At 33.6% G+C, this 19,109-nt stretch overlaps 1 protein-coding gene across 7 annotated transcripts; it reads right to left on the bottom strand.

Annotated features, from left to right (window-relative positions):
- Window positions 1-455: 455 nt before the first annotated feature.
- LOC113870729 lies at window positions 456-18,084 on the bottom strand. Of its 7 annotated transcripts, XM_027507164.1 has the most exons (23): window positions 17,421-17,966; window positions 16,826-16,888; window positions 15,220-15,319; window positions 14,979-15,120; window positions 14,773-14,872; window positions 14,631-14,708; window positions 14,485-14,544; window positions 14,259-14,363; window positions 13,987-14,097; window positions 11,601-11,642; window positions 11,297-11,410; window positions 11,030-11,214; window positions 9,676-9,965; window positions 9,471-9,592; window positions 9,307-9,370; window positions 9,128-9,219; window positions 8,603-8,668; window positions 7,057-7,105; window positions 3,459-3,529; window positions 3,202-3,321; window positions 2,400-2,500; window positions 1,525-1,570; window positions 609-869 (listed from the first exon to the last, which is right to left on the bottom strand). In XM_027507164.1, exons 1-23 carry the CDS (start codon window positions 17,586-17,588, stop codon window positions 819-821), a joined length of 2,340 nt encoding a protein of 779 aa, XP_027362965.1. In that variant the 5' UTR covers window positions 17,589-17,966; the 3' UTR covers window positions 609-818. The 7 variants fall into 7 exon arrangements, 6 of the variants coding, with proteins under 6 accessions (XP_027362969.1, XP_027362966.1, XP_027362968.1 ...); XM_027507168.1 differs by lacking the exon at window positions 8,603-8,668 and having other exon boundaries at window positions 456-869; window positions 9,307-9,349; window positions 11,306-11,410; window positions 17,421-18,015; XM_027507165.1 differs by lacking the exon at window positions 8,603-8,668 and having other exon boundaries at window positions 584-869; window positions 9,307-9,349; window positions 9,676-9,959; ... (1 more) ...; window positions 14,979-15,126; window positions 17,421-18,062.
- Window positions 18,085-19,109: the final 1,025 nt, after the last annotated feature.

The following is a 19,109-nucleotide window of genomic DNA, read 5'->3' on the forward strand; positions in this document are numbered from 1 at the left end:
AAATAAAATCCTCTTAAGCAATTTTTGATTGATACATATGCAAGTAATTCGAACGTGAAAAAATTAATTGAATGATAAATATTGGAAAAAAAAAAAACCAACGCCTAATATATTATTTTTTAGCGTAAAGCAAATAGTATACAAGATACAAAACATTATGTTGTTACTCAAGTTCTGTTCTTGTTCTATTTCTCGTCGAACATTGAACACATCGGCATAGTTCAACACGTTTTTTTAAATTCATAGTTCAACACTTGAATTAATAAACTATAAACTAGTGCTTTTATTGATTTAAAGAACGATCCAGATCCTTTTTTTTTTCTTTTGGTCGAGATCCAGTTTTAGAAACATTACTTGAAAGTTGAAACATCTACAATATTTTTTTTACTAAAATAAAAGAAACATCCACAATATTTTAAGAGGACTTAACATAGGGTAAGGTTTTACTAATTTCAAACAGCAACTATATCATTGTCCTCTGAATCATTTTAGTTCATGAAGGTGGGAGCAATAGCTTTTGTATGTAGGCACATTGCACAAGGGTACATGCATAACAGATGCACAAGATAACAAGATCAGTATGGAGTAAAACAATGGACTTGCATGGCACGGAAAGGAGCTAAAAAGAATTTACTAAATATTGAAGAAAAAAAATGACTGTATAAATTCACAATTACAGCTCAAGCTAATCTACCCTATTATAGAATATGAAACGGAGCAAAAATTTAGTTAGCACACAAAACACACAACTCCCAGTCACCATCTCGGTCGGCACATTCCACTTACAGCAGAGATTTTCTGCCAAGTACCTGTTTCCCCTACTTGTTAAAGAATAATCCCTTCTTCTTTACTCTCCTTTTCTCCCCAGCCTGCAGAAGCAGAAAAATCAAAGGAAGCCTTGAATATACTCCTCAGAACTGGTTCAATATTCAATATAAAACATTTTACTCAAGAAATTAAAAAAAAAAATTGAACCAAAAAGCAGAACTAAAAAGAATACATCAACACAAATGTAGTGAAGTAATATTCTGGCTTTCCAATACAGTCCTAAGAAGTAAAGCGACAAGAGACGAAAGGAAAGGTCAGAATCATGACATTACAAAGCTCAAGATTTCAAATTAAGGGAGCTAAGGAAATCTAATTAAACAATCCCGTACTACACAAGCAGGGAATATATATAGTATATGCTAGTTATTTCTAGGTTCTACATAGGTTACAGTAGAGTTAATCGTTTACAATAATGACGGCTAAATTAAACAAAAATGATGATCTTGGGAAACCAATCCTCGAACTTTTATCTCCACCTTATTTTCCTTTGTTGTCTCTATCATTTCTAGACAGTAAGCATGAAGGCACCATGCAATAGTAGGCAAGAAAGAAACATTTAAAAGTGTTTTTAACATAATGATATGGCAAGCAAACAGAAGAGCCAAATGCAAAATAAATAAATAATAATAAAAAATCTAGCATATTAAACTCTGCCATTTATATTAATGAGTAAAGTAAGGATGAAAAATTATATACCCTTAGGATGAATAATCTCAAAGTGAGCACGATAGTGTCTCTAGCACTGCAAAAGGCGCAACATGAATAAAATTATCAAAGCAGAAGCTTAAACAGAAAATAAAAATCAAGAAATAGAGAATCACGGATGACTATTACAAATTCCAACCATTTGAAAACTTGACATGGTTACTTCTCTTGGTTAGATAAATAATTCTCTTTCCCGCTTAGAAATTAAAAAATAATGACTCCAATTGCATTGTGAGTAAATTAATATATTACAAGCTTTGTTCACTTCTCTAGTTCTCAGTACTGATAATCTTTATTGCTTGAGGTTCCACACAGAGTCGACACTAGGGAGTTTGGACCTGAACAGTAATCTTTTTTCAAAAAAATAGACTTGCTGACCATCAAGAAATACAACCTCAAATTTGTTCTAATATTATGAAGAATATATTAACCATTTGTTTGTAGAGGAAAAAAAAAAAGTAAACTATCACATTTAAAGATAAAAAAAGGTATTTGAAGTGTTCAAAGTTTTTATGTTTGAGATCAGCTTAAACTTAAAAATCAGGCCACTCGTGTGTCAACTCAACCCAGATCTATGTATTATTACTCAATAATAGTAAAACCTAAATGCATTCAAGAATTCCTCTGAAAAGTTATTCCATATCCATAAACAAATACTCACACAACACAAAAAAACAAAAAGTAAAAAGGTTTTCCAATTTTTTAAATTAGCAGATAATAGTACACAGCTAGTTAGTGGAATCATCTACAAAAGGGATTATTATTCCATTCAATACTGAAAAATTTGCACATGAAACATTTTGTATGTGCAACCTAGTTCCTTTTGTCAGTCAGCTTGTAAACAGAACGACTGTAAGAGTACTTACCCACTGGCATCTGTTGAGTTGTTTTCTGCTCTTAAAAGATGTTCAGTGCCACTAGAACCAATTATAATAAATTCTGAAATATGTCCATATGGAATCACAACCTACGGAAGTAAATGCAGAAGGGAGATAAAAATTTCAGCTAACCACTAAAGATCTTGTATTCTATAAAGTTGAAAAGATACAAATATAAACAGTTTTCAAAGGGAACCCTGCTAGTAACAATGCTAATTAACTGTCATCAAATATGACGTCTTCAAAGTGATTTCATACTCCTTATAACTTTAATGATGACAGTTATAAGGAGTATGATTAAAATAACAATGTTAATTATCTCACTTCATCAATGCTCAGAATGTTCAACAGACAAACACAATTTTGGCAATATCATACTCCTTATAACTTTAATTAAATATTTACTAAAAGTTCTATTATTGAGAAATAAACAAGGTCAAGGATTGATCTAATAGTTCAATTCATGAGCACTTTATAGTTTTCCTCAAACTGGTTCATCCAACACAACTCAAAGTTGAACAGATAATCACATATTTTCCAGTCCAACTTCACAGACATTCTGTAATTATAATCAGACAAAATATGGTTCAAGAAAACTAATATATATCATCAAAGTGATCAAACTAATTCAATTGCCATGAGCATAAACATGGCATATTGCTTTCACAATGTAATGATTATCATTCTCAACTTCAGAATGACTCCCAGAATTTGTTTTACTTTACTTCCTTAAACCAATCTATAATTTAACCAAAATCCTCAGAGAATATCAAAGAATAAAGCATCATACAGTGGTGGATGGTGAAAATTTTTCTGTGATTACAACTCCATTTGGTCCACTGCACTTGATACTGCAGCCTTCCTTCTTAATGGCCAAAGTGGCTGGTTCCCATATATCAAGATATCCAGTCTGTAATATCAAACCCAAAATTTTTTATAAAACTGTTGGGAGTTCTCTATAAAGAAGACTGATTAGTAAAGAAGATTTCAACACTGATATTTAAAGGAAACTCATAACAAATAAGAAAACTACTTTCATTGAATTACCGAAAGAGAAACTTTATATGAAGCATGGCCACTATAAAAAGCCCGCTCTATGTGGCTCCGCATTTCAGGATCTGAGAACAAATAACAAAGAGAATAACCCAATAAAACTGTTAGAAACTCACCAACATTTGAAGCCCTAAAAAGAAAGAAAAGGAGGCAACAGGAAAGCTAAATCACTTTACTGAACTCAAGACAACAAGAATGGCACATCCAAAGCAGAGAGGTTGTTTTAGATTTTTTTTTTCTTTTACTTTTAAATCCTCTCTCAGGATATCATCTCCTCATTTTTATAATATCTATCTTTCTAATAATTTTTTCTTTCACTAAATTATTTACTTTTGACACTTCAGCACAATGAATGCATAAAAACTGAAACTATGTCCCTTCCTTTTATATGCATTTGTCCACAAACAAATAAATTAATATGACATTTGCTTACCACTTAAAATTGTCCAACCACCTTAATGGCACTATATACCTTCCAAGAGCATCTAATATTTCATAAGTAGTTAATTAGTATTATAAGTAGATGTATTAGGATTAGGTTATTTTGTTATGAGTAGTCTAAATGGAGCGGACTTATTAGGGTTTTCTATGTACGTCTATATATATAGGCTTAAATATAGTTGGTCCTTATAAATGTAACACATTTATGTCCCTCCCATCAACCTCCCCTCTTTTAAAGGCTAATGAAGAGTCAACTCAGCATTCTCATGTTATTTAATTTTTTAAATATTTTATTCTTAATTATATTTTTAGTCCTTATAAATGTAGCACATTTTGTAATAAATTCTTATAAAAAATTTTATTAGGATTTAGACCCTATAATGTTAAAAAGTTCGGAGTTAGTCTCTATCATCAACTTCTCTTGACCCAGTTGGCTCATGTAGAATCAGCTCATTACTACCACATATTGCCACCTCATTTTCAATTTTATTATTTAAAATTGATATTTACATAAAAATTCCTGTCATAGTTTAAATATTTACAGAGAAGTCCTATGGAATCCTACTACTGTTCCTTCTAGTGCCTTCTTCTCCCTCTAGAATCCTACTTCTCTTCCTTCTAGTGCCTTCTTCTCCCTCTATACTTGGTTTCAAATGCTCCACCGACAAGTTTTATGCATCTACATCAGGATTCCCAACAAGATGCAGGTCCTTTAGTCCCCCACCAAGATGCTTGCTGGACTTTCCAAATCTCAAGAACAGAGGGAGAAGGAAACAGAGAGGAGTAGATATAGGTGTTAGAAGGGAAGGAGATTAGAGTTCTAGAGAATATTTTCATAAATATTTAAAAAATATTTTGATACTTGTTTGCAAATATTAATTTTAAATAAATAAAATATTAAAAAATTAAATGACATGACTATACGTGGTAATAATGTGACAGTAATGAGTTGACTTTTTGTTAGTCAGCCTAGTAGTTAACAAAAGGAAAGTTGACGGAAGAGACTAAATTCTTTTTAATATTTTAGAGATAAAATCTTAACAAAAAATTTTATAAGGATTTATCACAAAACGTGTTAAATTTATAGGGACCAAAAACATAATTAAGCCTAAAATATTTAAAAAATTAAATGATGTGTGTTGAGTCAGCTAGCTAATTCGTGTGAGAAACCCATGGAGCCAGAAGTGAAGTTGACAGCAGATGAAGTCTCATTTTCTAATCCATAAAAATACAAAAGATTGGTTAGGAAGTTGAATTACTTAAATATCACTAGTATACATATTGCTTTTCCAATGTGTTATATGTCAATTTATATCCTCTCTGAATCACACTCATTGGAAAACACTTATCCACATTGTTAAGTATTTGAAGAAGGCTCCAAGAATGGGTGGAGGTCTCTCTACAAGAACCATGGGCATTTGCAGGTGGAGGCATTTTCCGATGCTGACTGGGAAGGATCTCCAATGGACTGCAAATCTTCTATAGGATCCTGTGTTCTAGGAGAAAATTTGATTTCCTTGAAAAAGTAAGACCAGATCAAGTGCAGAAAAAAGTATAGGGCTATGGCTCTTATTACTTGTGGGCTACTATAGATTAAGCAAGTCTTAGAGGAGATGAGATTTAGCAATACTAGTTCTATGAACCTTTGACGTGACAACTAAGTTGTCATTTACATCACATTAAATTCATTTTTTCATGAAAAAACGAAACATTGAAATAGATTGTTATTTCACTCAAGAGAAGATACAAAAGAATCTTCTATCTATCTCTCATATTAAAACGGGTGATCAACTAGATGTGTTTATAAAGGCATTGAATGAGACATGTAGTGATTTTATTGATAACAAGCTAGGCATGATTAAGCTCAAGCGGGTGTTCCGAGTAATTGTATTAGGATTAGGTTATGTTGTTATGGATAGTTGTAATGGACCTGATTGCATCTTTATTTGTGTGTGTGTGTGTGTAACATAGTAGTCAATCCCAGGTAGCGATGGGGAGCAATCAACCCCATAAACACTATATGGGAGTAATGGACCTGACCATAAGGGTCTCGCTAGAAAATGTCTATACATCACATCAGAAATAGCTTGGGTTTCATCAAAGATGAAGAAAATTGGAAATAGTGATTTGCACCAGAAAGCAACGTCAGAGATGGAGGTAGAATTCGATCTCAACGTGCAAAGTTAGAAAAGAGGCACAGAGCATTGCAATGTAAAAGGGGGGCAAAATCCCAAGATTCCCCTCATAAAAAGCATTCCAACTTTCAGAGAGGGAGGACAAACTTGCCCTTTTACCCCTATTTGATATAGGGGCTGCAACACGACAACCCCAGGATAGTGGCAAGGAGCAGCTCCGTACGATCACGCCCACTATTGACTACTATGATATATGGGTCTCTACAATAGTAGGTATCCAATTCCAGTTCACTTTCTATGCTCTCCCTCTTTTTGCATCTATTTCTATAATTAGAAAATGAAACCTCATATTGAAGATGTCAGAACAATAAGGTTGTGTTTAAATCAGGAATTTAGAAGGGAAATCAAAGGAAAATAAAGACTTGTGCTAAGTCTTTCCCTTGTTTGGGAGTATTCTAAAGGGACAGAAAGGGAATAGACATTTTTTACAAGCCCTGTTTGTGTTCTCCCAAGCTTGAGGGTCTAGGGAGTTAGTATATTAGGTTAATTATGTTGGTGTTTTTAAAAGAATGTTATAATCATTTAATCATTTTAATTTAACTAACTCTCCATTTCCTCCACTTTCTAATTATTAACATCCAAACAAGGGTAAATGTTTACCCATCATTTCCTTTACCTTACCTTACCCTTCCATTGTTCTTGATCCCTTCTCTCCTAATTCTCAAACATACCCAAACTGTTATATAAATGCTTTGTGGGCTAAGAATAGAAATTTCTATCTCCTAAGTCGTAACCACCATTATGCCCTTGTATATTTGTTTTCCCTTATCAAATCTAAAAACACATGTGACAAATGATAGGAGCATAATCCACAACAATAAATTACCCTTCTGCACAACACAATAAACTCACTGAAAATTTCACTCCAAACTTGCAATCATTTGCTGTCGATTTTATAAGTTACACATAAGGCTGCAACAACTGAACATTAGAAACATTATGATACATATACTCACCACAGGTGATCTTTTTGTTATCATTGGCAAAAACCTTCACAGGTTCTCCCTACAATCATCACAGAGAATGCATCAGATTCAGTAAAAAAACAAAGACATCTAATAACCATTACTAGAAGAGTAATGAGTAACGTTAATAACACACTCTTTCTAACTCTCTCCCTCCCCCTATTATTGACTAAAATTTATTGAAAACTACAAAAATTATGTAAGTTTCACTCTTTCTCACTCTTAAATTAATGTTTCTCTCTTATACTTTTTTAGTTTTCAATAAATTTTAGCCAATAGTGAAAAGTGTGTTAGAGAATGTGTTGCTCGCATTCCTCTTACCAAAAAACCAAACTCAGTCCAACTCAATTTACAAAGTAAACATTCAAGTATTGTGTTTCAGCTTCCTTTATCTTAAATTACTTATTAAGCATAGTGCACTGTTGTGCCATTGTATTGCAGGGAAATATTCATTAAAAAAAATACAGCATAAATAACATTACAAATATTTAATATAATTCAAAACAACGAATGTATGAGAAAAAACTAAAATAAGAAAAACTTTTTTGCAACTAAAATACAAGTATACAACTATCTACACCTACTCCCAAAGTAGGCAAATTAAGCATTGCTTTCATGAATTTCAGCGAAAGAACAAAATAATGTCATCAAAAAGAACTTTTCAAACACAAACATAGACTGAATCTTAACTCGTGTCAAATATATTTTGGGTCCCCAGTCACACATTTCAGATTTCAGCAACTTCCATTTTTCACATAACAATGGGTTTGTGTAAAGGGAAATAAAGAGGTTTTTGAACAAGGGAACAGGAATGACAAAGGGAAACCTAATTTCAAAATGGGAACAGGAATCATACTAGATAAACGCAAGCCTAAACACAAATCTGATGACTTCTTGTTATGATAAGTAGGTATGCATTTGAACAAAAATTTGCAAAGAACAGAAAAATAAAACAAGAATAATGATTGAAGAAAACAAGGTAAAACAATGACAGTACCCATCTGAACTCTGAAATGTCATATGGGCTGCCGGAAGAGAACACAGCAAAATTTTTGCAGAACTGGCCAATATACTTTTCCGCAAGTGTTGAATGGATTGATTCTCTCTAAATTTCAATAATTTTTTCTATTAAAGATTTTTGCATCTTCAAACCAGATTTTTTCCATGAAATATTGCCCCCAATGCACAATAAGAATTGTGCAAGTTGTATTCACAATACCTGGCTATGAAGGTTCAATGAAGGATGGATTTATTGCAGAGGCCCATTGCCAGTTGTAAAACAACTATGGTTTTCAGAAGTGTATAGTTTATCCTCTGGTAACTTTTTTTGGCTCTCAAATTAATAAGATCTATAAGAGAGATATGACTTGTGTGCAGTGTAGAGTAAGCAAAATAATGCCAAGTAAAAGATGTTAATGATACCAACAATGACAAAATACTTGTTTATGTTATTTGATGAATAAAGTAATATCCATGCCTTTACCCAAAAATATAATACAAGATATATATGTTGCTTCTAAGACTTTAAATGACTAACCCTATGAAAATCTAATAAAGTCTTTGATGTCTCCTCATGCCAGATAATCATGAACCAACCCCACCCCTGCGTGCGCAAAACCAATATGATTCCAGGGCATTATTAAGTATAATGTTCTTGGAATAAAAGACAGATTTAGTAACTCTTCTTTCATAACCAGGTGCATTTGGGCATTCACAGAACAAGTAGAATTAAATAGACAGGGAATTTAATGCAGGTTGACCTCCAGTGAACAATAGGACAATGTCCACAGGCAACAACAGAGACAGGAAATATTCAGAGGTCAACGAGTAGCTGTTCAATGCTCATACCCAAATCCTCATTATGATCAATGAAGTGTATAAAGACTAGTTGCTCATTTCCACCATAAAATTCTTAATTCCTTGTTGAGTTGAACAACTGGTTTAGGGGGACAAGTCACAAGTCATCAGGCAAAGTTGGTAACTGAATACAAGCCACTATATGAAAATTCACTCATTTTTTGCATACATGTACAAGACTGCCATCATAGTAAGTGAAAAATACCTTGCGCTTCCTGTTATCCAGAGGCTGGACTTCAATGGCAAGTAATGTATCAACATCATCAGCAGTGACAAGATAGTTGGGTTGCTTTGCCCCTATATTTTGGACAAGTCATGATTGAGTTGATGACTTAAGAATGGAGGAAAGGAAGGACATAGTCTTAAGCAGAAGTATAACAATACCATCAATATAATTGAAGGAACCATCTTCCAAATGCCGAATCCACTGGCAATCCAACATCAAATGCTTAAGACAGAATCATACATTAATACCATATAATGAAAAGCACTTTAAGGAAATAAAGCAACAATAAACAGGTTTCAAATTATACGCAAATAAAATGCACCTCAAAATTACAACTAGTAGTGCCATTAATGGAGTAACCGCATGCTTGAAGTTCCCTTCCTGGAAAGGCTTCCCCTGAAATTTGAAGGCCCTCTATAGCTGGCAATGGATCATCATCTGCACCTGCAGTATGATTTATTCAACTTGGAATAGTAACAGCAAAGCTCTGATTGTATGGTAAATTTCAAAATCAGATTAGTTCTTACCCTCAGAAAATGAAGAAGAAGGCTCTTCAAGAACCGGTGGTAAATAAGGAGAATATGAAGAACTAGGATCATCAACTGTGTTTGCATAAGGAGGGTTGCCTGAACTCCAGTTAGCAGATGTTTCTCTCTCGTTCTGGGTTCCATCTCCATCGGGATAATCAAATTCACTGTTGCTCACAGGTTCATGAAATGAGACGTGTTTGTTAGTCATCTCCTCCCCATAATGTGTAGGATGAGTATCACCTTGAGTAACAACCAGATGGGTGGATACATCATGGGCTGAAGAATTCCTATAAATGGCCAATATATTAGAGCAAAGATGTCATTTTCTAACTGCCCAAACATGTCAAATTTTATCACTCCTTTAGCATTAATATGAATGACAACAACAAAAATTTCAGCCTTATTTTGGTGCACATAGCTCTACTTAAGGAATTGATGACATAGCAGATTAATAAAAACAGGGACGAGAATCATACAAATTAGCACTTAGTATTTTTAATAAAAGACCAACTGATACACAGAATATATATGAATATATAAATAAATAAAAAATTAACTAGGTGTCAGAGACCCTATGGATCCAGGCGATCTGAAATAAGCCACAGGAGATAAACCAAGTTTATCTCAATCAATCAAGAATCAATTTTATCTACACATTAGAACACCCAAGCAATCAGGATTCAGAACTATATCCCTTCCTGAGCACCCATTGCTAGTGAAAGTCAGTATCGATTAACCCACCCGTTTCAAGTAGATTTTCTCCAACAGGCAACAATGAGGAAGTGAGCTACCACAACCGAACTCTACATGGAAAACTTTATGAAAGCTTTTATCTAAGCCAATTATACAATGATCTACTGTTAGGAAGCATCATGAACCATTAGTAGGCACTTGGCAAAATTACAGATTTAACATGAGGCTTAAATGTCCGCCTATAATGATCTATAACTGGCAGGACAGATAAATGTACATATCACCTTAGCAAGGACAGATAAATGGCAAACAAAATCTTCATTTGAGTACCCTGATAATTGAATATCCGCAAAACACGACTTTCCTTTTATAAGACAGTTATTTCAAGGATAATAGGAAGTTTAGTCATCCTAACTATTCACAGATAGCCATGACAGTAACATCATTGGATTAGATAATGATGGAGACAAACAATGCATGTCAGTATCACATTATGGACAGATTAAAGGGGCAATCTCCCATGTAAACATTAGTGCCAAAGCATTATGGAAGAGAACAACATTGCATGTATGAGGACCACTTTAACAAAGATTCCATGAAAACAGAACCCACCAATACATTCAGTTCAGAGTAGCAGTCTCCATTTGATCAGGCTCACCTGCTTGCAAGAGGTGAATATCTCCCTGAATCATCAGCATCAACATTTGTTGCCACCCCACCACCCAAGCCATTCTGGTGGCGATTCAAAATATCCCAATCAGTGCCTGTCTGAGCATCATCTGAGACCTGAGTCTTTACTTGAGGGTACATATGCTGAGGTACCAGTTCAAGGCCATTTTTATTCTGATAAAAAAAAATCAACTATTTAGAATTTTATTTAGGCATATATGACAAGAAATGGAACAAATTCACAAAATCAACATACTGAAGTTACCAAAGGTGCACCAATTGAGTGAGAGGGTGATTGTATGGCAACATTTGGATGGTTCATATCTGAACGCCAAGGCGTCAGTTGATATTGTGATTCCTTTAGCTTTGACTGTAACAAAGAACAGATATAGCCAATAAACCCAATTGCTCCAGCAAAAAGGGATAGTAAACATTCCAAAATTTCAACAATATATGGTCCAATTATAAGCACCAATGCTATTGAATTATCCATTATCCACATATCAAATCATATTAGTACATGTAGGAATGGAAAGCACCCAAGTATCTGCTCAACATACCTCAGTGAGAAGAAGTTTTTCCTGTAAATGTTTAAACAAAACCTGCCAAAAAGTAGAATTCACTGTGAATTCAAGATTGGAGAGGTTCTAGAATTTGAAAATAAACAAAGGGACACTTTCAGTATCATCAATCTGAACTTTTATACAGAGATTCAAATGTGTGGTACAATCTAAAATTTTTTACCCCGCAAAACAAATAATGGAAGAGAAAGCCACACTTCTGCAGAATTTAACCATTTCAACAAAATTCCCAAATCAATAGAGAAGATTGAAACAAATAGTTCCCAGTAGAAAAAACACACACCGTGTATTGCACGATTTTTAAATGAGAAGTTGAGAGAAACAACGGAAGAAGGTGGGGGGTACAATTTAAAAATTTTACCCCGCAAAACAAATAATGGAAGAGAAAACGAACACTTTTGCAAAATTTAATGATTTCAACAAATTTCCCAAATCAATAGAGTAGATTGAAACAAATGTCTCCCAGTAAAAAAAAAATAACAGTGTATGACAATTTTTAAATAACATCATCGGACATGTCAAGATACAAGAAAGGGAAAACCTCTGCCTTCCATGGCAGTTATCTTCACTTATGACTTATGAGCAGGAAAATTGAGTTTTTGAAATAAAAAAAACACACAAGTTTGAATTATCTTATTTGCAGTTTTGCAGTTGAACTCAAAAAAGCTTCAGCTTAATAAAACTCTGGTTTTTAGCATTTATTGTAGCAATTTTCATCACTGTCTATTGGTATTCAAGTATATGATCCACAGTCCTCTTTTTAGTGTAACAAGTCTTTCTTTTGATTTAGTAATGCTTATTAAACATCTGTTATTGGTACTCTTCTATAACACTATGACTGATAATTGTTTTAAATTGAGTATCAAAAGTTTTTTATTGTGTACAACAATAACCAAGCCTTATCTCACTAGTGAAGCTCAAAAGTTTTTTATTGTATGAAATTTCAAAATTATTAGCATTATTAATTATATATCTTTTATAAATCTTTGAAATTTTTTTATTATACCACTATCTTTGCTGCAGCAGATGCTATAGCATTTTTTGGGACAACCATTCTTCACCATGTTCTGCCATTGACTACTATGGTTTCACACAGATCTGAAACAGGTCTTCTGGTACCTGATAGAAAACAACCTAAAAAATTCTGCACCCCCTTTGATTCATAGAATGGCACCTGTAGGTTAGATTGAATCATGCAAATCTGTTAGGATCCCAATTGCAAGGTATGAGACTTGAGTCCCACACTGAAAGTATGGGATTCTAGAGTGAAGTTGCTCTCTAACTACAATGGCTAGCTTTTGCAGAGTGCTTCTCTCAAAGCTCTTATCAAAATGACACTTATGACCTAGTTTGGATTAACTTCTCAACTAAGTTCTTATGAGAGGCAAAAATAAGAAAATAAAATGAATCAAATTTTTCTTATAAGTTAAAATTAACTTAAGCTTTTTTACTTTCTTAGAAGTTTTTTTAACTTACTTCTTCAAAACATGAGATGCATTGCATAAATTGATTTTTAACTTATGAGAAGTTTAGTTATTCTACTCCTTATTTCTTCTCCTATAAGTACTTCTGCATAAACTTACCCAAACTGAACTTATGTTGATAAAATTGAGTTATACATAACATGAATACAGAACTCAATCCCCATAAATTTGGCAACACTGTTTTAGAAGCTAAAATTGCCATTTTGAGCAACAGAATGTTGCCAGAATTTTGGAAGTGAGATGTTTTATGTCATGACAATAAATTCTTTTATGAGTTTACTGGGAAATCAGTAAGCAACCCAAATGGCAAAAATTATGATCGTTTTAAATTTCTCTGCTTTCTATTTCAAAAGCTTGATACCAGTCTCATTAGAGCTTTTATGGTCACAAAATGCTGCTGCATGGAAGTTTTGAGTTTCCATGGGGTTGTTACATAATGATTCAAATCTGCACAATGCTGCAACTCGAATAGGAATACTTGGTTTCAAATTCATTTGAGATTCTTTTTAAATGCTTGATTCAAAAGATCACATGGTAGAGTATGGTACTGGAAAATGCTACTGAACATGTAAAACAGGACCTTCTCTTGAAAAAAAAAAAAAAGAGAGAAAGATACTACAAATCAACAAAACCAACTGCCCACTCCTGTCTTATATGTAGAAATTTTTTTCATCATTTTCAACTAAATATATTAAATAAAATGAGGAAAAGGGAAGTGAGATTCATTGGATATCTTTGACTACTCTTCTGACAAGTCTTATTTTACCACAGTTTAGTTACAAAGGTTTTTCCTCTTTACAACATTCTCATGAGAGAGGGGGAGGGATGAAAATATTGAAATTTGAAATAATTCCAGGTGTTGGAAGCAGATCAAAGCTGACCTTGACATTGCTAACAATTGATTGGGCATCAGGAACAGGCGGCTGCAGGGAGTATTCTGCAAGAAGAGGCAGCAAAGAAGAAACAAATGTTGATCTTTCTTGCTGTGCATCCTGACAAGGAAAAGAAAATGCGAAAAAATTACAATTCATTCTGAAAAACACAACAGAACAACCTAGGAAATTCATTGAAAAATATTTAAGCAGCCAAATTATTGTGCAAAATTATACATGCACCATACCAATAACAAGAAGAAACAAGTAGGAAAAATAACCTGCAATGCATATGTAAGACGTATATTTTCTTCAATTATGTCTTGTCGATACGATAAAGCTTTTGATGCAGCATCCACAAGATCTTGTTGCTGCTGATCAAAGGCCTAGTAGAAATATTACAAATAATTTATTTAAGAGTGTAATACCAATCCCAGAAAAGAAGAAGTGCAGAACCGAAAGATGCTTAAGGAATTTCACAAGTACTTCAAAATAATTCATACATACCAGACGCATATATGCAATGCGCTTTTCTAAGACAAATTTTTCGTTGCGTATTTGTGCTTCCTAACATGGAAAAATCATCAGTCAAAAAAATGGACATTTGAGGCAAAATACTCTACAGATCTATGAATCACCACTTAAAATGATACCTTTACAGAATAATCAGCAAGATGTTTCCTTAATAGAATGATCTCCTCTTCATGTTCCCGAATCTTAATGGCCAGATCCTAAATAGATACTCCATAAATATCAACCTCTGATTAAAGACAATTTTAGAACAAAAAGTAGTACCTGCTTCAATAAGGTATTATTATTATTCGTTTCAGCCATTGACATCAATCCTTGCCGAGGTGAATTAAATCGGTGATCAAGATCTCCTTCTTGTAGATGCCTATGAAAAATACAGGTTTCTAAAATTACACAACATATTCATAGAAAAAATACACGAAATCAACATTGTAGCTCTGACATTATAATTGATATTTGAATTCACATACCTGCTTGGAGAGACTGACCTTGTAGATGGTGAAGACAACTGAGAGTGGCCAGTATTATCCATAGGTTGCTGATCATTTGGCTGTGCTCTCAATGTCCCATTTATTTGACTGTTCTCAGAATGGTTACCTGCATTGCTTCTGGCTGCATCCATTTGAAGTTAATCAAGAGGCAAGTAGTTTAACAGTTAGATCAGCTAGGAATGAAAGGCCCCTGCAATAGGGAGCATATTTACTCAATCACCTGGAGATGGAACTGATTGATGAGCTTCATAAGATCCATGGCCCTGCTCTTTCCATGGAGCAACAGAACGTACTTTTTGATCCACTGATTCTCCTTGCCTCTGTTCAAAAGTGTCAATTGCATAATGAGATTTTGGTAGTTTTCATTTTCATTACTGTTTTTCAAGAAAGTCTATCATATTCCTCTTAAATAATATTTTGTCTTTTATTTAAAAAAATACATTTTCCCCATCTCATAAATCATGGAAAGAGGATAAAATGTTCATCAAAATTAAGAGGATAAAGTTTTAAAAAAGTTCATGGAAAAATATCACTTTATGGAGCAGACATTTTGCCTTGGCAGATGAAGCACATAATTCAGTGCCTGTTCGGGAAAGCCTTTTTAAAGGAAAGTTACTTAGATTTCAAAAATTCCCTCAGAAATCTGCAAAAGAACAATATATTATAACTTCAAAATAAACTGAACTAAACATGCACTCAATTCTTTGATCTGCTTTATGCCATTACTGCTTACGCTTGGAAATAAGCACTTCTACAAATACAAGAACTACTCCCAAAATGGTAACAGTTTCTGCCCCTTGCTCCAAACAGCTATTGTCAAGTTCACATTGTTTCTTTGTTGTTCTACAAAAGTAAACATCTGAAGTCCACGCGGGCTCAATAAAATCATCACTGCCCATCTAGGGTCCCATCTTACAAAATGAATAGGATTTTGATTGTATAAGATTCAAGCGGGGTGAATGAAATTTGAAATTTAAAAATGCTCCAGAGTTCATATGCAATTTGTGATCACAAACCACCCACCAGACTCCAAGGAAAATTCAACCAAAGATCTATAAGACCAGCATTAGTGATGCTCTAACATAGTGAAATTTGAGCAGTGAAGAACAACAGCAAAAAAATAAATAAATGTAGTGTATATAAGAATGTCAATGTGGATGCAGGGATGATTGGACATACAAGAAAATATAAGTATACAAACAACCATATCCAAGAGTAGAGACTAGAGAATATTCCAATTTTCTCTCAGATAGGATGAGCCCCTTATTAAGCTAATAAGCTAATCATTTAATTAAATAAATTTCAATGTTCAAAATTGCCTTTATTATTTGAAGTTGAACAGAATATCCATAAAATTAAAATATAATCCTGTTGAGGGAGGAGTGGGAAGCTTAGCGTCATTAAAGTTTCTTTTTCCTCTTCATTTATATGTTTTCATTTTACACTGATTAGGATCAAATATCCTCCAAACTCTTTGCAATCATCTTCTCAGAGCTAATGAACTTCTTTCTTATTACAAAACACACACACACACATGTACAGTATTGGCACCATTCTCAAGCACCCATTTGCATTTCCAAATATTAAAAGTCTAAGATTGCCCTAGAATCTATCTCATGGATACCCAGAAACCAAATAGTGTCCTCAGTTCCACTAAAAATGCTCCAGTTAGCAATTCCTACCATATTAGTTAGTAAAACGAAATTTTGATTTAACGAACCAAACAATCAAATGTTAAAAAAAAAAAAATACAAAAGAGGGTCCATATTTTAACATAGACAAAATCAATATGCGCTAATTCAAGCAGATGCCATTACAGAACTTACATATTTTTCCAGTTCCTGAATTTTACTCAGAAGTTCAGACCTAAGCCGATTATTCTCTTCTACCTGTCAAAAGAAACGTGTTGCATCATTATTATCCTATCCAAAACAATAAGACATGAAGGAAGCTACCATTTCACTATATCAAAGAGAATCTTCAATTGTATATGACAGTAACATTTTCCTTTACGGACAGAACAGAAGTTAAAACCTCATTGGTGAGAGCAATCGAACCAGAAGAGAGGAAGCAAGAAAGGAGGACTACCAACCAGGTCCACATAAATATTATCAAAGACAAGTCATTCTCTATTCCTACTATAAAGGTTCAGAATATCTCATGGACCAAATTTGAGCATAAAAGTATATCCAGTTTCTCTTTTCGCTAGCTAAATGCGTGTCAGAAATACATGCACCAAGCAAGCACCACCAGACATAACACTATTAAATAAGCCATAATCAAAACATTGAAAACCCCAACCGTGTGGCAACACAAATTAATCACAAAACTGCATATGCAAACATTGAACAATCACCATACAAAATCAATCATCATTAACGGTTGCAACAGAACACGTGTTGAAAGTTGAAACCAAAGTACCTGTTGCTTAATAGTGGCCTCGGCAGCTTCAACAGCCTTCATGACCTGATACAAGTTATCGTTGTTGTTAGAAGAGAAGTTAGATTGATCATGGACATGTTGACCGTGCTGGTTAATGCTTAAGCCAGAGAATTTCTCGGCCAATTTCCCATCGTGACCATTCTCCATGCCCTTCCTCTCCAAGCACCCCCTAAAAAGCAAAACCCACTAAGGATCACACTCCCAAATCAATCACCAAATATCATGAGCCTACACAACTAGCTAGGGTTACTTTCAATTTATAATCTTCACGAGCCACTCGAAACACTCCCACAACCGCACCCCTTCTTTCGTTAAAACAACCGTTCCTCGTCGCTATCGACAAGCGATTCCAACCCTCGCAAACGCCAATAAAAAACCAATCGCGGCATAAAAAAATCAATCGCGTGACCCGAAATCTGAAGCGAAAATACTGGGAATCGAGGGAGAAGAAGGTGAGGAAATTGAATTGGGAATGAAAGGAGGGTTTCAATTGGTATCGAGGTTGGAAGAGTTTAAAAAAGAAATGGAAGACTTTGAAACCCTAAAATAAGTATTAAGAAGCAAAAACAACGACACAAAAAAACAAAAGGGTTGAGAAAATGAAGAGGAGAGTGATGAATGTGATGGTATGAATACGAAGGATAGAAGAATGTGGTCACTGTGGTGTGGTCAAGTGCGCGTGGTGGGTCTTCGGTCGTAGGATTCATTCATGGGATTGGTGGTTTCAAATTAGTTTAGTTTTAACCAAAGGTTTGAGTTGGCATTGTCTTCTATTTACAATATAAAATAATATTATTTCATAAAAAAAAAAAAAAAACTCTTAATTAGACCCCTTCTTGTTCTTTTCTTTATTCTCTCTCCCTTCTATTTGTCTGCTTAATGAATGCATACCATCTATTTTGGCTCAACTCAATTGGCTCCTTCCTTTCTTTCTCTCTCTTGTGATTACAATGATTTTTTCCGCAAATTAATTTGATGGAAATTATCATCATACTTCCTTTGGAGTGAAGTACAATCCACGACTTCAATATTATTTTCTTTTCTTTTTTATTTAAGTGGTTCCATTTTTTTCATTATATTTTCCCTGTTTTTCAGATAATTGTTTTTGAGTGTGTTTTGGTAGGTATGACAATATTATTTTGTTTGTTTCGCAATTATAAATTATGCGTGATGTATGTATGCCTTTTTTTTTTTAAGAATTGGGTTTGGTTTTGACAATTCCCTTCATAGAATATTATGTTCTGACATTCGAATTTTGCTTTCTTTTTTCTGGGTCTTTCTTTTGTTTTTGGTATATGTTTATTATCTTGCTTTGGTTTTAGTAGTCTTGTGTTCTTAATCAGTTGACCTTTAGGCAGGTGGTGAGTTTTGGTGTAAGTTTGCTCTATTTTTTCGTAGTGGAATTGACTCAAGACAATGTAATTTTTCTTTGATTTATTGTTTTTTAAGCCAGTTTAAGTACTCAATGTAATTAAAAATTTTAACATGACAAAGCATTAATCTATGTTACAATAAATTAACAGCAGAATGTATATCACACAATAAAATAACTAATAACATTTATATTTAAATCTAAAAATTGAATACACTAATTTTAATAATATTTATATAATTTATTGAACTAATTCAAAGATAACTTCTTTAAAAGACTACTAATAATTTAAATTT

Source organism: Abrus precatorius, unplaced genomic scaffold (assembly GCF_003935025.1).
Source record: "Abrus precatorius isolate BTA unplaced genomic scaffold, Abrus_2018 Scaffold7, whole genome shotgun sequence".
NCBI lineage: Eukaryota > Viridiplantae > Streptophyta > Magnoliopsida > Fabales > Fabaceae > Abrus > Abrus precatorius.